This window comes from Girardinichthys multiradiatus, chromosome Y (genome assembly GCF_021462225.1).
Source record: "Girardinichthys multiradiatus isolate DD_20200921_A chromosome Y, DD_fGirMul_XY1, whole genome shotgun sequence".
Lineage (NCBI taxonomy): Eukaryota > Metazoa > Chordata > Actinopteri > Cyprinodontiformes > Goodeidae > Girardinichthys > Girardinichthys multiradiatus.
In genome coordinates, this window is record NC_061818.1 from 6,632,206 (window position 1) to 6,655,255 (window position 23,050).

Here is a 23,050-nt window from a genome sequence, read left to right on the forward strand (position 1 = left end):
TTTTATGGGAGAAGATGAAAGCCAGAAGAAGTCTCTTTTGCAGTTTGGCCCCAGCAGTGTAAGGCATACAGCAAAGGGACGTGCCCACTTAATTGAACTTCTTGGCCAACATGCAAAATGCTGTGTGGTAGAAAATGTCCACTACACATCACCCTGAACACACCATCCCCATAGTGAAACATAGTGGTGGTGGCATCATGCTAAGGGGATGCTTTTCTTCAGCTAGGAGAGGGAAGCTGGTCAAGCTGGAATTCTAGATTTGTCCAAGTTAGTGTTTTTTTATTTTAACCAAAAGAATAGCAAAATTGTTTGGACTTTATGAAATTAGAATAAAAAATTAGAATAAAAAAAGTACCTTTCATGTAGTTCCAGGGCAAACAATGAGAAGATAAGCAGAGGTGGAATCTCTTAAATCAAAATAAAATTCAACCTCGAGTGTTGTCAACAGTGTTGGCAGTTCTAAGACCCCTTTCAATTTCAGAAGCCCTCTCATTGTTTAAACAACCAGATACAATGCAACATGCCAGCATCCCTCCATTTCTGCATGAAGGCATACATTTTCAGTTTATTTGGCAAATAATTTTTAATCCCATATCATCCATATCATTATCATCAACTAATGTTACGCTTCAGCTTTGTGTGGTATCAGTTGTGAATTTTTATTTTACAAATAAATCATGATCATTTTTACTTTGCATACAAGCATCTTTAAAGTTTATTTAAAGAGTAAGAGTTTCTTTAGTAAAAAAAAAGCCAATTTAGGTATCAATTTTATAATTTTAGAAAACCTTTAGGGTTTATAAGCCTTCTTGCAATGAAGAGAACACTGTTGTATTTTAAGTGTATAAATAGGTCTTTCTCCTTGAACCGCCACCTTAACGTGGTGGAGGGGTTTGAGTGCTCGAATGATCCTAGAGGCTATGTTGTCTGGGGCTTAAATGCCCCTGGTAGGGTCTCCCATGGCAAACAGGCTCTAGGTGACGGGTCAGACAAAGAGCGGTTCGAGAATCCCTCATGATGACTACAGAATCGAGGCACGTAACGTTGCCCGGTACGGCGGAGCCGGGGTCCCACCCTGGAGCCAGGCCTGGGGTCGGGACTCGTCGGAGAGCGCCTGGTGGCTGGGTTGCTCCTCGCGGGACCCGACCGGGCCAAGCCCGAACGAGAGACGCGAGACCATCCCCCAGTGGGCCCACCACCTGCAGGGGGAACCGTGAGGGACCGGTGCAAAGAGGATTGGGCGGCGGACGAAGGTGGCCCGATCCCCGGATGCTTAGGCTGGCTCTAGGGACGTGGAATGTCACCTCGCTGGGGGGGGAAAGAGCCTGAGCTGGTGCGGGAGGTCGAGAGATATTGACTAGAAATAGTCGGGCTCGCCTCCACGCACAGCGTGGGTTCTGGAACCCATCTCCTTGAGAGGGGCTGGACTCTCTTCTACTCTGGAGTGGCCCGCGGGGAGAGGCGGCGGGCTGGTGTGGGTTTGCTTGTTGCCCCCCAGCTCAGCCGTCTCGTGTTGGGGTTTACCCCAGTGGATGAGAGGGTCGCATCTCTGCGCCTTTGGGTTGGGGAGAGGTCTCTAACTATCATTTCGGCCTACGGGCCGAGTGGTAGTGCGGAGTACCCGGCCTTCTTGGCGTCCCTGTCGGGGGTGCTGGATAGTGCCCCTCCTGGGGACTCCATTATTCTGCTGGGGGACTTCAACGCCCACGTGGGAAACGACAGTGACACCTGGAGAGGCGTGATTGGGAGGAATGGCCTCCCCGATCTGAATCCAAGCGGTGTTTTGTTATTGGACTTCTGTGCTAGTCACGGATTGTCCATAATGAACACCACGTTCAAACATAAGGGTGTCCATCAGTGTACTTGGCACCAGGATACCCTAGGCAGGAGGTCAATGATCGACTTTGTTGTCATATCATCAGACCTTCGGCCGCATGTTATGGACACTCGGGTGAAGAGAGGGGCTGAGCTGTCCACTGATCACCACCTGGTGGTGAGTTGGATCCGCTGGAGGAGGAGAAAGCCGGACAGACTTGGCAGGCCCAAGCACATAGTGAGGGTCTGCTGGGAACGTCTGGCCGAGCCCTCGGCCAGGGATGTATTCAACTCTCACCTCCGGGAGAGCTTTGACCAGATTCCGAGGTATGTTGGAGACATAGAGTCCGAATGGACCATGTTCTCCACATCTATTGTCGATGCTGCTGCCCGTAGCTGCGGCCGTAAGGTCTGAGGTGCCTGTCGCGGCGGCAATCCCCGAACCCGGTGGTGGACACCGGCAGTAAGGGACGCTGTCAAGCTGAAGAAGGAGTCCTATCGGCTGTGGTTGGCTTGTGGGACTCCTGAGGCGGCTGACGGGTACTGTGGGGCCAAGCGTGCCGCGGCCCGGGCGGTGGCAGAGGCAAAAACTCAGACCTGGGAGGAGTTCGGTGAGGCCATGGAGAAGGACTACCGGTTGGCCCCGAAGCGATTCTGGCAAACCGTCCGGTGCCTCAGGAGGGGGAAGCAGTGCTTCGCCAACACTGTTTACAGTGGGGGTGGGGAGCTGCTGACCTCAACTGGGGACATTATCGGCCGGTGGAAGGAGTACTTCGAGGATCTCCTCAATCCTGCCATCACGCATTCCCTGGTGGAAACAGAGGCTGGGGACTCGGGGTTGGACTCTTTCATCACCCAGGCTGAAGTCACCGAGGTGGTTAAAAAGCTCCGCGGTGGCAAGGCTTCGGGGTTGGATGAGATCCGCCCTGAGTACCTCAAGTCTTTGGATGTTGTGGGGCTGTCATGGTTGACACGCCTCTTCAACATTGCGTGGCGGACGGGGACAGTGCCTTTGGATTGGCAGACTGGGGTGGTGGTCCCCTTCATAAGAAGGGTGACCGGAGGGTGTGTTCCAACTACAGGGGGATCACACTCCTCAGCCTCCCTGGTAAGGCCTAAGCCAGGGTATTGGAGAGGAGAGTCCGGCCGATAGTCGAACCCCGGCTTCAGGAGGAGCAGTGTGGTTTTCGTCCTGGCCGTGGGACACTGGACCAGCTCTATACCCTCTACAGGGTACTCGAGGGTTCATGGGAGTTTGCCCACATGTGTTTTGTGGGCCTGGAGAAAGCATTCGACAGTGTCCCTCGTGATGCCCTGTGGGGGGTGCTCCAGGAGTATGGAATCAGGGGCTCTTTACTAGGGGCCATCCGGTCTCTGTACAAGCGGAGCAGGAGTTTGGTTCGCATTGCCGGCACTAAGTCGGACCTGTTCCCGGTGCATGTTGGACTCCGGCAGGGCTGCCCTTTGTCACCGGTCCTGTTCATAACTTTTATGGACAGGATTTCTAGGTGCAGCCAAGGGCCGGAGGGGGTCTGGTTTGGGGACCAGAGGATTTCGTCTCTTCTTTTTGCAGATGACGTGGTCCTGCTGGCCCCATCTAGCCAAGACCTACAGCATGCACTGGGGCGGTTCGCAGCCGAGTGTGAAGCGGCTGGGATGAAGATCAGCTCCTCCAAGTCCGAGGCCATGGTTCTCGACCGGAAAAGGGTGGCTTGTCCTCTTCAGGTTGGAGGGGAGTTCCTGCCTCAAGTGGAGGAGTTTAAGTATCTCGGGGTCTTGTTCACGAGTGAGGGAAGAATGGAGCGGAACATGGACAGACGGATCGGTGTGACTGCCACAGTAATGGGGGCGCTGTGCCGGTCCGTTGTGGTGAAGAGAGAGCTGAGCCGAAAAGCGAAGCTCTCAATTTACCGGTCGGTCTACGTTCCTACCCTCACCTATGGCAATGAACTTAGGGTCATGACCGAAAGAACGAGATCCCGGATACAAGCGGCTGAAATGAGCTTCCTCCGTGGGGTGGCCGGGCACTCCCTTAGAGATAGGGTGAGGAGCTCGGCCATCCGGGAGGGGCTCGGAGTAGAGCCGCTGCTCCTCCACATCGAGAGGAGCCAGTTGAGGTGGCTCGGGCATCTATACCGGATGGCTCCTGGACGCCTTCCTCGGGAGGTGTTCCAGGCACGTCCCAGGGGAGCAGCCCAGGACACGCTGTCTCTCGGCTGGCCTGGGAACGCCTCGGGCTCCCCTCGGAGGAGCTGGAAGAGGTGTCTGGGGAGAGGGACGTCTGGGCGTCTCTGCTGAGTCTGCTGCCCCCGCGACCCGGTCCCGGATAAAGCGGAAGACGACGAGTACGAGGTCTTTCTGCATACACAACAGCAAGTGTTCTTGAGCGTAATCAGGAATTAAAACATTTTTGTCTTCTGGAGCTTTTGATCAAACAAACTAATTAATGAACTGCTTGAAACATTTCCGTCTTTTATGTCATCCTTTTACATTTTGTTTGTTTCTTTCTGCCTTTCTTTCAATGTCCTTTAAAGCAATTCAGATTGCCTTGTGTATGAATGGTTCTATATAAAACAAACATGCCTTGCCATGTGGTAACTAACCGCTGGCCGGGCAATGTTCTGATAGATGCCAAAGGTCCTGGTTCTGATAATTATGACAAGTTGTCCAGGTCCTGAAGCAACACCAGACCATCACGCTACCACCACCATGTTTGTTTGATTTTTTTTATTTATTATTATTACCTTTAATCCGTTGCATTGATGGCATTCAGATGTTTGCCTTGTTTTGTGAATCCCTGGATGAGTTGATGTGCCCTGAATTGGTAATTTATTTTAATTTATGTTTTTTTGAGGGTTTCTTTCTCACAGAGGGCCAAATTAGTTGGTAATAACATTTTAATAATGTTTACAATTCCTTATAGTACAGAACAATGCAACTATGTGAGCAATTTCATTATTTAGAAATTTGTTGTTATTTGCTAATAATTCAATTTACCGTGAATACAAATGTTCTATCAGACAGATTATGTTACAGGCTCACGCAGTGACTGATTAAATGTAATTACATCATGTGGTTAGCTGCGGTGTGCAGGTTGAGACCTTCCTTGTGAATTAGCTCCTCCTGTATTTGTTTACACTGGCTGAAACTAGGTCATGGAAAAATGAAACGAGACCAGCCAGCCCTTCGCCTTTTGTGTGATAACGATCTAGCAATACCTGGAATCAAAGGAACACCATATCTGATCTGTCAGGTTTATGTGTCGCTGGATGCCAGTTTAACAGGTAACGTCTCTGCATTTTTATCCATCCAGGGTGGATGTGTGCTAACAGCTGCTAGCCGCATCATGCTAGCTCTTTTTGTGCATCATTACCAAGCGCCTGCATTCCGGTTATGCAACAAACCACAACAGACAACGATTTAAACACACACATGGTAGCAAATAAAGCATTTTAAGGTCATGACGTGATTTTGACACAATATTTTTTAAGGCAAAGCTAAATCCGAGGAGTTAGCTTGCATTAGCTGCTCTGCTAGCTAGGCTAACTGTCCGATGAAGCTGCAAAAGAAATAAAATCTCACATCAAATGTTGGGTTAGTATGGACTTTCCATTCATTTTAATTTTTTAATACAATATAGGTTTTGCTACGTGCCTGGGTTGCTCTACACAGAGTCTGTGGTGTCCAGGCCCTCTTTATTGTGGATGTTAAAACAGCCGACCTATTATCTAGGAATACAAAATTACAATAAAAAATGTTCATTATACAGGCTTTTGCCTGAAAATACAATGACTACAGATAAAAGGTCTTCATGAAAGACGTGATGCTTAACGCAACACAAAGTACAATTCACAAAGTATATTTCCTGAAGTAAAACATGTGATCTAATGAATCTCGGTGTTTCCTAACAAACTGGGAGGTTTTCACCCTGTACATTGACATGTACAATGAAAGGAAAGCAAGGGCAGAAGGGACTCTATTGGTTGCTGCAGCTTCCTGTCTGTGTTATGTGACCTTCTCAGCCAAGGCTCTGAGCCCCACTGAGATACTTGTCCTTAAAACTATGCAGTAACTGTTTAATATTTATTCTTTTGTTTAATCTGCACCCAATGTACATACATCCCTTGCATAAATTTGGGTAGGACATGTTTAGTGTAAAAACGTCAAGCTAAAAAGTTTATGTGACACATGTTGGTTTGTTTTCCTTCAGCAGCTGGACTAATGCTGCTCCTTAAACATCTGGACTAAACCGTGATCGAGTGGCAAAGCTCTTCTACTTGTGAGACCGTCGCTACCATGTCGAGGCGAAGCAGGAACAGCCGAGGTTGGCGTTATGTTTGGGGCGGCATACGAAGGGATGCCGATGCCCGGGCCCTCGTGTTGGCCTCTGAACCGGAACAGTGGCGCTACGACCGGCTGGAGGTAACTGTTCAAACCAGGAAAGAGGTTGGGTTTGAATAAAAAGTTTTGGTTTGTGTGATGCACATCTGTGATCAAATTAATACATTAAAAAACTGCAGATTATGATTAGCCATTCTATTAAAGCAGAATTTGCATGAAACATAGTATAAAATACCTGTTTTTTCCATTATTTAAACCAGTTTACTTGCTCCATCATTTAAGCCTTGTGGTGTTTACCTATCAAATGAGGAAAAGCATGGTTCTCCTATTTGAGTTTAAGAGCTGTGCTTTAAAATCTCTCTGTAAAGTACAGTGATTCTGACTCGGAGGCAGACTACTCAGCAGTGATGGTTCCTCCGGTTCCCAGCCCCATTCCTGTTATAGGAGAGTCATTCTGTGGCTGCGACTCCCAGGCAGAAACCAGCTACAACCCTCGTCTACGAGGATTTCACCAAGTCAAAGATTGCCACTGCGGAGAGGATGACCAAGGTACAAAACAGCTGCATAGTTTTAACCTCCTAACATCTCTGTCACGTTGCGATTTCAGACGGATAAAAGCGACAGAGGTCTATGTAGTCTCGAAAGGTCTGCAATTTGCTTTTGCCATTTTCCAGGTTTGGATAATGTGGGATTTTTCAGGCTTGTTTTCTTTTTTTCTAGACAATAATATACTTACAATACTTAAGAAATGTCCTGGTTTTACACTGATTTATATTTATCATTGATTTGCTACATTACACCTTGATTTGAACATTGTACCCATCAGGGTTTGGTTTTTGACCTACTGACTGAATGCACTCTTGTCAACAGACAACATTGTGTTCAGGTTAGACTAGAACCGCTGGTTTATGAGCTGGGTTTGCTTAAAATGCTAAACAGTATATATTCTAGGATGCTCGAATCATTTTTAACAAGTCCAATTTTATCCTATCCTGCAACACACTGAACATCTGAAACCAACTTCAGCATTGATTTGTTTAATGATATGTTGAGCCTACTGTTAACACCTGTCTAATATTTAGATCTTTTTAAGGTTAAGGATTATTTGTTCAAATATCCAGAATGTTCTAGAAACTGCAGAAAATAATAGATATTTCAAAAAGCAGTCAATTGTTTAAGATGAAAAATGTGTAAACATTTATGTTAATATTGAGCAAGATTCCAAGCCACCGTGTTCTATTTCTTCTTTAACTTGCCGTCAAAATGACCTGATGTTTCAGATTTCGACTGGGTTTGGGATGCAGGCAGCCGATCGACCGCAACATTACTGAGCTGTGACAATCGCAAAGTGAGCTTCCACTCCGACTACAGCTGTGGTACGGCAGCCGTCCGGGGCTCCAGGGAGCTGGCGGACGGGCAGCACTTCTGGGAAATCAAAATGACGTCTCCGGTGTACGGAACAGACATGGTACGCCTCCAGGATTTGGTGTTAGCCATGAGGAAAAATGTAATGCTGAACAAAAGGTTATTTGTGTTGAAATTGTGTTTTCTGAACAGATGGTTGGGATTGGAACATCTGACGTCAACTTAGACAAATACAGGCACACGTTCTGCAGTTTGTTGGGGAAAGATGCAGACAGCTGGGGTCTTTCTTACTCTGGTGAGCTCAGCATTGTTCTCACAGAGCATTTGCCTGCCTGAAACATTTCTATGTTAGTGTGATGGATTGTGTTTTCCAGGCCTGCTGCATCATAAAGGAGACAAGTTGAAGTTCTCCTCTCGTTTTGGACAAGGATCCATCATTGGAGTTCATCTGGACACGTGGCACGGCACGCTCACTTTCTTCAAGAATCGAAAGTGTATAGGTCAGTAAAGTTCCTGTTAATTAGAAAGTCAGAGTGATTTATTGGGATACAGGCTGAAAGTCTGGATTTTAAGCCCATTTCCACAGAGCACTGCGAACGTATTCACACACCTTACAACAAACCTCAATGTAGTTTATCAGGATTTTATATAATAGACCAACACAAAGTAGCACGTACTTTTGATGTGGAAAACCAATTATGCATAGCTTTAAAATATTTAGGGTGTGGCATGTATTTTTCTTCAGGCCTTTTACTTGGAAACCCCTAAATAAATTCCAGTGCAACCAACTGTTTTCAGAAGACCCCTAATTAGTAAACAGAGTTCACCCGTGTGTAATTTTATCTCAGTAAATCAGTTACTCAGAGACATAGCTAACAGGACCATGGTACCTCTGGAGGAGGTGCAGAGATCCAGAGCTCAGGTAGTAGAATCTGTTGATATGACAGATATTAGTCATGCACTCTACAAGTCTGACTTTTATGGTAGAAGATGAAAGCCAGAAGAAGTCTCTTTTGCAGTTTTGCCCCAGCAGTGTAAGGCATACAGCAAAGGGACGTCCCCACTTAATTGAACTTCTTGGCCTACATGCAAAATGCTATGTGTGGTAGAAAATTTCCACTACACATCAGCCTGAACACACCACCCCCATGCTGAAACATAGTGGTGGTGGCATCATGCTAAGGGGATGCTTTTCTTCAGCTAGGACAGGGAAGCTGGACAGAGTTGATGGGAAGATAAATGGAGCTAAATGCAGGGTAATCCGTGAGGTAAACCTCAAACATGAAAGTCAGGAGGCTGCATTTGAGACTGGGGTGGAGGTTCGCCCTCCAGTAGGACAACAACCCAGTAAACATACACCCAGAGATACACTGGGAAGGTTTGGATCGAAGCATTTGTGTTGAAACGGCCCAGTCAAAAACTGATGTTTGCAGACGCTCTCCATCCAATCTTACTGAGCTTCAGCTGGTTTGTAAAGAACCATTGGCAAAAAATGTCAGTTTTAAGGGTCTGAATACTTTGACATGGTTATGTATGTGACTGCAAATTGAATATGTTTGTGTAAAATAACGGAAACGATGTTCATGTTAGGTGTTGCAACCACAGAGCTGCACAATAAGAGGTTTTATCCGATGGCCTGCTCCACCGCGGCCAAAAGCAGCATGAAGGTCATCAGGTCGTGCTCCACGCCAACCTCTCTGCTGTACCTCTGCTGCGCTCGCCTTCGCCGCCTGCTCCCGGACTGCATAGACACCGTCGACGTGTTGCCTCTACCGCCAGGCCTGCGTCAGCTCCTCCACAACAAGCTGGGCTGGGTGCTCAGCCTGAACAGCGGGACCTCAGACGGACCAAAGCGGCCCTCGCACTTACCCGCAACCCCGCCGGCTGGACCGTCGTTCTCTGAGAGTGACTCGGAGGGTTGTCTGTCTGACCCTGAAGCCTGTCAGAGGAAGAGATGCCGCTGGACGTGACTGGAAAACCCAAATCCTAGCTATGCTTTACAAGCACTCGCAGTGGCAAACTATGGCAAGGAGGGAAAACACCGGCATTGGTTGAGCAAAGGGAGCCCTAGATCTTTACTGTGACTCTTTTCTCATGCCATTCATGTCAGTATCTCAACACTTTAATCATCTGTACAGGTCCTACTGTATCATCTAGCACAGTTTGTTGCCATTCATATATGGGAATTAGTGAACTGCTGGAATGTGTAATGTACAGTGCAGCACTGACGTCCGGTAAGGCCAGGTTTTGGTGGTCATCTTGGTAATTTGCAAAAGAAAAGAAGCATCTTTCCTGCATGGTGTTCTTAATCTAAATGTCGTCGGTGCATTACCAAAGCAGTGTGCCTGTTTCATTGCTTCTAATCATTTTTTTTATTCGGTTGTCAAAGTGAAAAGCGTTGGATGTTCTTCTGTAACCTTTGGACAAGTTAAAATGACACCATGGTTAATGCTAGAAGTGGAAAGAGGGCACTTTCCCTCTTTTAATCCTGAGCTAATCAAAATACTTTATGTTTTTGTCTTTATTGAAACAAACACGTAATTATCACCGCTAAAGGCTTAAATTCCTTGTATTGTGGCTGCAGCTATAGGTCCATCTGTAGTTTTTAGCTCCTACGTCTACGTCAAACACATTTCCGCACATTCATTGTTTTCAAACTTTTTAAAACATGACTTTCTATACCAATGGGTTTAACATTAAGCCTTTTGTACAGTTTTTTTTTTTATGTCCATTTTTGTTCGTTCACTGACTCCTCTTCAGAAAGGTTCAACTCTGTCCTTTGTAGTGTAGAATGTAAGCCCCAACAGAGGAAGCTCTAAGTTTTCTGAGTGTTTTATTTTACCTTTTTTATTTTGCTCCAGTAGTTACTTGTCACATTATTGCTGTACAGTTAAAAAAAACAACTTTTATTTCCAGGTTTGTAAATAAACTAAGAAAGTGTGGTCTTACCTTCATCTAAGTAATGTTTTCTCTGCTCTTCTCACTAATAAAGAAAGTAATCTTAGCAGTTATTTGTGTTTTGTTTAATTTGATAAGCAGCTTAATAGATCTAAAGCAAAGGAAAGAACTCCCTGCAGGTTATAGATAGGATTTAGGTCTGGGGACTGAGAGCCTTGCAGATGATTTGGGTCATTATTCTGCCAAATGACCAAAAGAAAAGGCTGCCAAGGTTTTATTTAAAATGTAATGGTATTTCAAAGAGTTTATGATGCCTTTTACTATGAAGTCTCCAGGTCATTTTGAAGAGAAACAGACTCGCAGCATCACAGATCATCTGCTATGCTTTAGCTCAGAGATAAGGTGGATTTGCAAATATTTATCATCTTGTTTTCCACCTAGATTGTTTGTTGCCAAAAGGCTGATTTTTACTGGACCAAAGCATTGATTCTGTTAAAATCCCGTCATCCTTTAACAGACTTGATAGGCAGTGCGTGGCATGGAGTACGGGCAGAACGGGTGCCCCATATACAGAGGCTTTTGGGACCTTTGCTGCACATTCCTTAATTACTGTGAAAAAGGTCACCGGTGGCACAAAATAAAACAAAAATAACTTTACACATTTGGATTTGTAATGGTAGGACAGAGTAGGCTTTTTCCTGGCGCACCTCCCCGAGTTTGCATGATAACTGTGAGCTCTGGTGACTTTTTTGGGGGGTTTACCTCCTTTACCGTCCTCCTGGCCACGTCAGTTGCAGCTGTTCTAGGCTTTTAAACTTACTGCTCTGACTGCAGATGGGGGTAGTTTTCTGCATTAATTGAAGCCAAATGTGGATTTTGAACAGAGATGCTCAGCTCCTCCAAAATAACATTTTCACCCATAATGAATGACATTCTGCATAGTAAATTTAGAATCATTTGTAACCAAATATCTAAAAATTCATTTATAGATTGATCAGTAATAGTTTTCCAGCTACAGCCCTATACATCTTTTCTCCTTTGGTTGGATTTTAAAGGATGTCGTCAATGTTTCCTCGATGAACACAAGAAAACCCGACAATGAATGGAGGAGGTTGAGTTTTATTTGGAAATCTGACAGGTATGGCTGAACAGTGAGCTCTCATTTGAACAAAAAACAAAACAAAATCAAGACAGCAGCACAACAGGTAAACAATACTAGTGTCTGAGAATGTCATATCAAACATAAAACCACACTTTATGCACTCAGATCTCTCACACATACAAACACACATCCTGTCATCTCCATGTGGACGTTCTCCAATATTAATCACACTATATCCAGAGGAATTCCAAGCACTTTGAACAATTACCCACAGTGCAATAAATCTAACTATACACAGATAATTTATATATTTTATGTATATAGGGAATTTCAATAAACAGTTTTCCATTAAGACGGCTTCAAAATCTTCATAGCTTTCCATAAATAGTGACAAAAAATATCTGAGATTCAAAGATGGTTCCCAAAAAGAACATGAAAAAATAAAATACTAGTGTGCACAACTTTTCAGCAGTCTCAAAACAGATGATGAATAAAACCCACCAACAAAACACAAAACTCAAAAAGAGGAGGAATGGGCACGGGGGGGGGGGGGGTAAACGTTGATACTCACAGCACAGACTGGTTACTACATTTATTTACTGGGGGTGGGAGAACTCTGGATCACTGTACAGTTTAAGATTAGACGATATAATCAGGCAAACTGTCCACACGTCATCTCACAACAAACAGTAATGTTCATGCCCATTCTGTACACACAACATCTGACACAACCGGATGGCTTAAAACAAAACGGAATAGATCACATCTAAAGAGGACGAGGCCATCGAAGTTGACAGCCAGCATGTTTCTGCTGCCATCCCATCCTGTCAGATCCGCGGGGTGTCATGGAAGAAGGTGAGACGCTCCTATTTGTTCTCGCTGCTTCGATGTGGAATAAATGAGATGGTGGTTTAAAGGAGAGACACTTATTTTGTGGATAGGATGAGGGCCACGATCAGCCCATAGAGCCCTAGCACCTCGGCGAAGATCAGGATCAGGATCATGCCCACGAAAAGCCGGGGCTGCTGAGCGGTGCCCCTCACCCCGGCGTCGCCCACGATGCCGATGGCGAAGCCGGCTGCCAGACCGCTCAGGCCCACACTCAGACCAGCGCCGAGATGCAGGAAACTCCTGAAACAAAGGATGCGGGAACATAAAAAGTCTTCATTAGTGGAGATGCATCAATCCACTGGTTAGAGATCAGAAACAGCCAAAATCCCCGTAATCGACTTGGATCATCAGTTGTTCAACTACTAGAAAATCTGATTATTTCCTATTGATAAAATGCAAGAAAACTAAGAACATGCTCCATTTTAGTCTATAAATGCAACAACCAACAGCATGCATTTTTTTGGTTTAATCAAAATAATAAACGAGAAAGGTTAGGGACATGTGCATGAATGGGTACAATCCTGTTCTCCATTTTGTGTCTTATTCAAAATTACAACCATCTATTTTTCTTTTATGTGTTGCTTAGAAAATAAATCTGTGAAAATCTAAACTGACAGGTCAGACCCCAAAGAAAACTATAAACTGGTATCAGGCAGGAAAAACCTGATTGGAGCATCTAAGTTAATTAGACGACCCATTTCAAATACACTAAAACTACAGATGTGGAGGGCGAGAAGCAATCAAAACGGTCAAAATGTTGGAAGAACTGTTTCACAGCGACTGCCCTTTCACAGAAAGGTAAGGAAGAAAAATGTAAATGCTTGTAAAGGTTTTTTTAGAGATCAGAACCAGCAGCTCAAAGCTGTAGATCGCCAGTCAGCCACTAATCCCAGTGAATTTCTTACGTACCAACACATCTCTTCCAAAACAGACATTTTGAGATAAAGTAAATGTAGTAAACACAAATTTAAGAGTTTGTTTTGTGAAGAACTGGCAAACATTCACCAATGAGCTGCTTCTGGCAACTATTTAATAAGAAAAAAAAAACAAAAACAAAAAAAACAACAAAAGAAAGGTATCCATCCTCAGTGGTTCCTACACATTTTCCATAAATACATTTTGTGACTTTCCAGACTCAGTTTGTTTGGGTTCAGCCATTTAAATTTATCTGACGATGCATGAATTGATGGCAGATCTATCAACAGTGGGCAGCCTTTAAATATAAAAGCTGGAGAATCTGAAAACTGAAAGAAGAAGAATAAACAGGGGAGACAGGACACAAGGAAGGAATTATTTAAGTACCATACATCCAGGCCATCTATACCAGTGATATATTTTATAATACTTGTTTAATACAGTATAAGATGTTTAGAAGGTAAAGAGGAGGTATGGTGGGAGCGTTAAGCTCCAACTAAGCTGTTTCATCACCAAAACAGCAGACAGCTCAAAAGTCTTCATAATAAAACCTTGTTGCTGAAATGGAAATATTTTTCCCAATTACTGGATTAACTGCTCATTTTTTGAGGACCAGGTTTGCTTTGAACCCAAAGCAGGAAGACATTAATGGCAGTGAATGAGCCGAAGTTGTTTCTAGGCCAGAACCGGTCTCTCTTACTTGTAGAGAGAGACTGTCGGTGAGATGTTGTTCGCTATCAGCACAGCAACCACCAGCCCATAGATGGCGATGATACCGGCCATGACGACAGGGATGATGGACTTCATGATGAGCTCTGGCCGCATCACAGACATGGCGGCGATGCCTGTGCCGCTCTTCGCGGTCCCATATGCTGCTCCTAATGCTGTAAAAAAAAAAAAAAAGAAACAGTCCCCCATTAATTCATCTTTTTACTTTAAATGCCCTGTGCATAAAAAAAAACAAAAAAACAATGCAGATGAGCTGAGGTTCCATTTTTAAAAGCAACCTGGGTAAACTTCAGTCAATTGGTGCAGTTAAATCTCAAATTGAAACAATGCAAGTTGTTTAAATGTCAATCCTCCCAGGAATTATTAAATATTTAAAAAGACTCTTTAAAAATATGCTTTAAAAAGACTTTCTCTGAAGCCTAAGCTGATGTCATACTTGCGAGTTTTATCTGCAGATTTTTGCCATGTCTCATCACACTGTAGTTACTGCTCCAATATACTGATATTTACTAGAGTACATACATAAAAACCATTAATACACACAAGGTGAGTATCTTCTGAGGCCTGGCCCTTTAAACAGAACTGGAAAATGTTTTTGCCCTCCATGAAGCACCACAGATCAAAACACCATTTCTCACATCTGCACATCTGCCGCTGTGCTGCTGACATCACAAATTCATCTGATCCCAGCACTGTGCTGTTATCAGCAGAGAAAGCTGCTTATTTCATGCAACTTTTTTATCACAGAATAATTTAGAAGCTGGTTTCCAACTCAGCACTGTGATAAAGAGCTGTCCCACTGCTCGTTTTGGCATTTGGACGACTTTGATCAGCTCCATTTCAATAATACTGAACTCAGGATGGATCTTGAAAACACAGCTCGTGATCTCTGTTATTGGTTTATTTTGGGTTTTTTTGTTGGCCGTTTAAAAGCTTTGTTTATTATCCAACCAACTCCTGTCACGCTTTTAATCTACAGGTCTAATTTAAATCTGTGATTTAAAGTTGGCTGTAGGTCAAAAAAGCTGTAGAACTTTGGTTTTTGAAAGAGCTACAAAACTCAAATAAACGACTGATGTCAAAAATAAAAAAAATAAAAACATTTGTGTTTTTATCCACTGTTTTTGTAGCAGTGTCACAGCGCCACCAATGGGCCCAGCATGCATAATACAGTATATTCAGTGGTGCTGTGTGGACGGGGCCTTAGCTCCCATTTCAGGTTTGCAGTTTCAAGTATTTCAAAATAACCAGAACATAATTGTTTATTCATCTAATTCATTCACTGACTACATAGTCAAGAGTTATTGCTGTTTTGGTCCAACAAGATAAGATTGTTTAAAATCAAGCATTTACTCAGTTACATAAGATCTTCAGCCGTCCAAAAACCAGCTGATTTGACAAGGAAGAACTTCTCTAATTGATCCACGCAAAATCTATTTTGGAAATGCTTCATATTTTGATTTTATAATTGTACAATATTGTTTCATTAAAGAATAAAAGTAGAATGCCTTTTGTTCCTCAAATTGATAGTTTTTAAATTCTTTTATTGGTCTTAGATGAAAAGATTTCTTTTGAAACTGCTTACAAAATAATACGGATGAATCTGAAAAACAATAGGAACATTATTAGGTGGTTTCTATTAACCAGACTTCTCAGTCATATCTAAACAGGATGAGTTTCCAATGAATCACCTTGATTCTGTAATTTAACAGCAAATGTTTGAAACTAGCTAATCACAGGCTTAAAGTTTAGGTTTCTGGCACAGCATCCCAATGAAATGGCTAAGTCTTACTGCCAATTATACAAGCAGACACTTTTTGGTTGGTGAACAGGTGAAATTCATAAACACTAGAGATTAGCCAGTTAATTTCCCCCTGAACATCAGTAATCAGCTAAGAAGTTAGATTTTTCCCCTCGGTACTCACTGAATGTAACAAAAATAATAACGTCCACCATTTTCAGTCTATAAATCTCAACTAGAAGTGGGCGACCTTAGACTGCAAAGGGTTAGAAGACGTTGACAAGGTACAAAAGCAGAGAGATCATATAGATAAGGTACATTCTACGCTCTTGCTCAGTCGCATGTTTCTTTTCCTTCAACTTAAAAAAAAGAAGAAAAAAAAAACAACAAACCAAATAAACTGATGTAGCCAGACTGATATGGTTACTGGTTAAAATGGTTACCATAATTAGCAAAGTCGTAGCAGCAAAATGTTAGTAAAGAAAATATCAGAATTTGACAATAAAACTAGATGTAGGGTTTTTGATCTTCCATCAACGTGTTGTCTCAGACATAAAAGTGAAGCAGGGACATTTCAACCAACAAACAGCAAATGTTAAATGTAGCTGGACTTTATAACTGAACATTGAAGATGTTTTGTCCTCACTAGTGCAGAGGGAATGTAGTACAGCCCTCTCCCCCAGCTGCTAAACGTGAGCAAGTAAACATTTAGCTGAACGTTTGTGCTCTTCAGAATGGTCTGGTTTGTCTGTTTAACTGGTAACCAACTGGTCAGACTTATTGGCCTGCCAGCATTGTATCCCAGGTGTGATTACACTTACCAAAACAATAGCATGACGCCTCCATTATAGCATGAATACAGCAAACCTTCACAATAAAAGCATGCTCCAGGCATGAAGTGCTCTGAAGTACAAACAGCATTAAGTAAATTAAAACATCTTTGAGAATCCCCTCTGCTAATAAACAAAAACAGCCTAAATATCCGGTGCCTCATATGTTCAGGCTAATTTATCACTGACAGAACAGAACTTCATTTCATACAGACTTCTCTGTGTTGGTGAGATCTTAAAACCACCTTTTTAATATTTTGTCTTGAAATTTAAATTGTTTTGAACTGGGCAAGAGTATTTCAGACCGTGTCTTAAGAATGGCAACATGTGTCAATTAGATGTGTTGCAAGTTGTCAAAATTGTGCAAACTGATAAAATTTGCTTAGAAATGCTATTTTTCCCCCCCAAGTGTGGCGGGCTTTTTTTTTCCTGGTAAAACTATGCATTAGTTTAATTCAGATTTTTACTCAAAAAAGAAAAAAAATCATTTTAGATGTATATCATATCAGGCACCCCTAACCTCAACCAACAATATGTACTTTGATGCACTTTTTTACTTTAAAAACAAATAAAGGAATGAGACATAGATGAGTAAAATCATGTAATCCCTTCAATGGCTGCTAGATTCAAAATTACTATGTAAAAAAACAATTATTTTAACATTTTGTGTTAAAAGCAACAAAATCATCTAGATTGGTCAAAATTAGAATTTGGAGGTCAGACCCGAAAGCAACGAAATCGGTATTGGTCAGAAAAAGCCCCATCTGTGGACCCCTTATAAACAGTGGAATTAAAAATGTTTTTTGAAAAGATTCAAAAGAAGATCAAGGGACTTCCTTCTCCATGACGTTTGGATGAGCAATGACACAATTATGGATCTTTTAAATTATTCCCCATGTCCACTGTTAATAGATCCTTTTAAAGAGATGTACTACTATCTGAATGTCTAAATAAATCTTCATAGACTTTTATCAAATGTAATATACATATCAGTCTCATCAGGACATCATTAACTATTCATTACAGATATAAGTTAACATTAGCTGGGATCAAATCTACTTGAGTACATTATATACCTTCAAATTTATTCAATAAAACCAGATTAATGTCCAAAGAGCAGAAGTAGTTCGCATGAATTGAAGGGTTTGTAAGATGAATGAATGAATGAATGGATCATCCCTTTAAATTGTCACTGATATTTAGGCCTCCGTGTTCCTTTTCTGGCTCGCCTACAACAGCAAACCCAAAGACAGAATCAGCATCCTGGGCTTCCGGGGCGGAAGCCCCGGATGTTTTCTGAATAGCCCCGGACTTCCTGATAGAAGAAATTTAGTAAATTTAGTATTAAAAAGATGCCGCCACAAAATGGTATTAGACTTCCCATTTTTATTTAAACACAGATTTTTTCAATTGAGTTCCATATAATCACTTCCGCTCCACAATAACCTGACAATGAGTTAAAAGGAGAAGACAATAAATAGTTAGTTGCGCACTCGCAGCACCACGAATGCGCAACTAAGCACACGGCCAGAGATGGACTCCATTCTGGAGAAGTCCAGAACAGCAGTTTACTCCAGGTCGACCTGCCTCGTTCATTACCCAAAGAGTTACACTGAGCGCCTCGAACAGGGCTCATTTCAGAGGAACCGCAGAGCCAACCGGAGAGAAGGAGCCTGGTGGGTGTGTTCAGGAACATGTGGACGACGAACGGTATAACCCAGACGAAGATAGCGGTAAAACCCGAATGTTGACTCGGAATGGGCTAATTGTAAGTTACAGCTAATCACTGATTCACCCAGCAAGACATGAGGTGGAGGTTCACTCTAATGAGCATCACCAGGGTCATGATGAGGAACTTTCACCTGAACTACAGGTGAAGTTAAATGATCTGTGATAGAAAACAGTAGCAACCTTCTCTGTGAGCTTCTAGCGGGATTTGCATCATGATGTGAAAATATCTGGTCCTTTACTTCAGTCAAAATAAAAGCATTTAATCCTAACGTAGCTGAACACATTAAAAGTCCTTCAGATAAGCACATTGATATCATTGCAGCAGCCAGTCCTATAGTCCAGTTCTACATGTAGACAGAAAAAAAGTGTTGCTCAATAAACCAGGAAAATATCTCCTGGTTCCAGTAAGACGTAGTAGAAAGAGCAACAGTAAGCCTCCCTCTTCTCTTTCATATCTCCTGTGCTGATTCTAAACATAAAGCTCTGGCTTTAAAGATGCAGCATAATTAAGAAGTAAATCATAGCAATTAATCACAGGTGGACCATTAATAGTTAACTATTTTATTTTTTCTGAATTACACATGAAATATTATATAAACTAAACTAATTTAACAAGGATACAGTTTTACTGAAGGTGAGACATACATACCATATGTATACAGTTATTAATAACTGTAATATTAGTACTGATAAGGTCCAGGATGAGGCTCTATGCTATATTTTAAACACCACAACTTAACACCCTTTCCTCTCAAAGTGTTTAATAGTAAGAACTGCATTAATGTCTCACATGTTCAGTGCAAAACAAAAGACTGTGTTGTAAAATGTTTCATTTATTATTTTTGGCAGGCCAGATTTCTCCAGAAGTGGAATGAAGGGCTGAAAAGATGGCGGTAAAAGAGAACAGGTTCATAAAAGAAGGAAGAATTTTAATAAAATGTTTCAAAAGCTCTTGGCATAATTAAAATAAATAAATGTGTTTTAGGATTTTACCATTTGACCAAGATTTAGGAAAACTTTATATCACTTTCCTTTTTTGAAATATAAGAATAAAGACAATGGAGCCTCAGGAGTGGAACACTTTGATGAGAATGTCATGTTTAAAAAGGTAATTTATGTAGATGACAAAAGTAGCACATTTAACTGGCCCAGAGTAAACATCTCTGAGTTTAAGAAAAACTTTGTCAGCAAAAATTCAGATCAAGTTCTTTTTGAAATACCTCAAAATGTGTCATTATTTGCTTCAGCAAAATGGTTTTTCATCAGGCCTAAACTCTGTTTCTCCATGTCCTTCATTCAGCTTGTAACAAAAATAAAAAGTAAAATTATTGCAAACCTTTTTTGTTTGATTCACAATTATTTACATTCAGTCTAAAACCAGCCGAGACAGAGAACTGGCACAATATGTCCTATATTATTTTAATTTTAAATTACCTATAAATTGTCTTATTGAAATCTACATATTTTAGATTTGGGCTAAAGCCCCCAATGTTTTGAGACTCTAAAAAAAACGTCCCTGATCAGTATGATTAACGATAACCTTTATTAACAGTGTTTCTACATTCGTTCATTTTGGTTCGTTAAATATGTGCTGAAACAGAGCAGCTGCCACCTCACTGACGGTGTGCGTCACCAGCCAACAGCAGACACGATTACAGCCTGAATGTAATGTCAGTAGCTCCACCAGAACAGAGGCAGCCAGCTTGTTCCGAGAGTCAGCAGCCGCCTTCCCTCGACCCCTCCCAGCCTCTCCTTCGCATCATCCCCAGACAGGTGTGCGAGCAACGACCGCCACCAAAAACCTGCGACACGGTTTGTATGAAGGTTGCGGTCGTTTCTATTTACCGCAGTCTAAGTGACTCCAACACCAGGCTAAGCTAACATGTAACTAAGAGGTATCCGTTGAAAAAGCTGAAGCGGAAGATGGTGTAGTTACCGCTGAAGACCATGGCCGCAGAGGCTCCCATCACGGCGAAGAAAGGTGAGTACTCGGGGCTCTCCTCAGAAGACATTGTCACACTTCCCTTCGGACGACAAAGTTAAACGGCGCAATATCCTCTCTCTCTCTCTCTCTTTGGCGGGGGGTTCCCCTGTCCCACCGTCACCTCTGGGCAGCTTTGAACACCACGAAGCAGCGAGGACGACCAGCGACGGCTCCGGTGGAGAAGAGGAAAATGGCGAGAAGGAAAAAGTCACGTGACCGGCCATGGCGGAGGAATCCAACTGAGCTGAGGCGGGTGTGCCCCACTAACAAATGTAAAATACCTTCACGATTACTTATATTTTCCCTTAAAACTGATGCTAAATATTCTAATTTGACATGACTTTTGAAATAAAACTCAGACCACCGCTGTTGCTGTAATCGTGCATTAAATTAATTACTCTGTGGCCTTTTTGTCTAGTGGTATGTTCTGCTGCAAGTGCACTGACTGCAGCTGAAACTAGTCGTCCCTACACGCTGGCGTATTAATAATTAGTACCAAATGTTCAATAAAAATAAACAATTCTCTGTAATCTAACACGGAAAACAACAACTAGGTCCAATAACGAGTGCTGTGCTCGGATCAAGCCACTAGAAGCAGAGCCCGGAGGTGTTTGCGTCAAGGTGACACTCCAATGAAGATGGGTATTTCTGATGTCGGCTAAAGAGACTGTATCACCTCATCATTTCATGCTCTCATTTTACAAAACTTTGTCTGAATACGTAATTTTTTCAGCATGTTTATATCAATTTAAGTTCCTTTCAAACTTAGATTTCTTCAATACTAATAAAAATGATCTGCTGTAAGACGGAGCGCTACAGGAGATCCTTCCTGCCCACAGCCATCAGCATCTACAACGGCTCTTTGAGGAAACCTTCATAATATGAGCTATAACAACATTTAATTTCCCTTTGGGATTAATAAAGTATTTTTGAATTGAATTGAATACGATAATTTCTCAAAGTTTGCTGTTTCAGATGTGTACAATTTACATTGCATATCTGTGTTTTGTTAAATTTGTATTAGATCCTGAGATGCTGAGAAAATATATAAGTAAATAAAAATAAATGAATAAGATTACCTTTAATGTAACCCCCACTGTGTTTTGTTTTTTTGCCAACATGCAATATATAATTGTTTTTCTTGTAGTTCAGTCTGGAGTTCTACACTTATTGGCACCCTGAATACTATCTATAAAACGAGATTTTAATTACTTGTCCATGACTTCCCTAGGGTTTAAATGTATTTAACATGGCTTTCAACCAAGACAGATTTGCTTTAGTCTTCATAAGTCAGGAAATGACAACAAAATATGCCTACTACCCATCTAAACACGTGTCTACGTTTCTGCATATCTACTGCCACAGCATTCAGTTTAAAATGATTAGAACTGTGATGAACCAGGCTGGATAAGGACCAAAGTTCAGCTTGCCGCTGTGGCTGATATGGCCACTGGTTATAAAAATTACTGTGATAAACATCCAGTTTTAAAATTAGATCACCATTAAATCCTTATGTGCTCTGTGACTCTAATATAAAAATCTCAGTGTCTCAGACACTGAACTAAACAGGAATTTTTTAACCATAGAAGAACACCAAGTGATAAATGCAGACACTTTGTTGTTCTTAGTCGCAAGTTAAGGTTTACCTTTAAACAGATAACACTCTTAGACTGATTTTTAAAACCTCAATTGTTTGGTGATGCTGCAGTGTTTTACCTTAGAAAGAACATTTGCCACTAAAATGTTTTATAAGACGTTTTCTCTTTTATTCTATCCTATCTGCAGGTATAGATTAGGTTGAATTATTTTATTTTCTAAATTTTGTAGAACCTCTGTTAACAAATTTGGAATCCTTTATTTTTTGACTGATAAATTCCATACTAGACCTCTAGGATTAAAAAGAAAATGTCCAACTATCTGCATTTTGTATGATATGTCCAAACGCAGACCTACATGGCCAATCATGTGATAGTACTTAGACAACAGTTTTAGAAGTAAAAAGTGAAAGCGGGGGAAAATGCACAGCAGACACATGACTGCCAGTAGTCCCTCTATCACATGGGAAAGAAATGTGCTATCAGTTTCAGAGCCCTTTCATGTGACCAGTTTCTGCTTAAAACATGAGTTTGCTTTCTCAGTTTTAATTAGAGCCAAATTCGTAACAGTTGGCAAACTTGTTAATGCTCGGAAAATATTGGAAAAGTTTAAAAAAGATAATTAGAAACCTGAATGTCTCATTAAATACCATTACCTTCTACATATGTAAACACTGTAAACGTGCCTCAAGCGTGATTTGTAATTGTAATATTCATTTAATCTAACGGATCCAACAACACCCTCTGCTGGCGGTTATCCTGAACAGCGCTCCAATAATTCTGTCTGCGGAACCCAGGACGGGGCGGAGCTGAACCTCTAGGGGGCGCTGTCTACATCGACTGAGAGGAACATCTCAATCTTCTGGACAGCTGCAGGGACTACAACCATGTTTTAAAATCTAAAAGATTTTTTAAAAATTACAATAAAATTCTTTATGGATCAGCAGATTATGACCAAATAAAATGCATTAGCCTAAAAGTAGGTAATTAGCCCATTATTATTTCTGGTTAGATCTTCTCCTACCTCTAGAACAGTGGTGTCCAAACCTTTTCACACAAGCCAAAATTATCAAATCGAAGGAGGGCCAAAAACAAAATCAGTTTTTTATTTTT

The 23,050-nt window shown here is 41.9% G+C and overlaps 2 protein-coding genes across 3 annotated transcripts; one reads left to right on the plus strand and one right to left on the minus strand.

Moving 5' to 3' along the window:
- The first annotated feature begins 4,905 nt into the window (after positions 1-4,905).
- Positions 4,906-10,525, plus strand: LOC124863817 (SPRY domain-containing SOCS box protein 3-like). 2 transcript variants are annotated; one of them, XM_047358315.1, is made up of 7 exons: positions 4,906-5,099; positions 6,026-6,237; positions 6,525-6,705; positions 7,437-7,624; positions 7,714-7,816; positions 7,896-8,021; positions 9,112-10,525. In XM_047358315.1, the coding sequence occupies exons 2-7, from the start codon at positions 6,112-6,114 to the stop codon at positions 9,489-9,491; spliced, it is 1,104 nt and encodes a 367-aa protein (XP_047214271.1). In that variant the 5' UTR covers positions 4,906-5,099; positions 6,026-6,111; the 3' UTR covers positions 9,492-10,525. The 2 variants fall into 2 exon arrangements, with proteins under 2 accessions (XP_047214271.1, XP_047214272.1); XM_047358316.1 differs by having other exon boundaries at positions 6,029-6,237.
- A 997-nt stretch (positions 10,526-11,522) lies between these two features.
- On the minus strand, positions 11,523-20,540 carry LOC124865017 (V-type proton ATPase 16 kDa proteolipid subunit c-like). Its single transcript, XM_047360001.1, has 3 exons — positions 20,295-20,540; positions 14,028-14,211; positions 11,523-12,652 (listed from the first exon to the last, which is right to left on the minus strand). The coding sequence occupies exons 1-3, from the start codon at positions 20,368-20,370 to the stop codon at positions 12,448-12,450; spliced, it is 465 nt and encodes a 154-aa protein (XP_047215957.1). The 5' UTR covers positions 20,371-20,540; the 3' UTR covers positions 11,523-12,447.
- Positions 20,541-23,050: the final 2,510 nt, after the last annotated feature.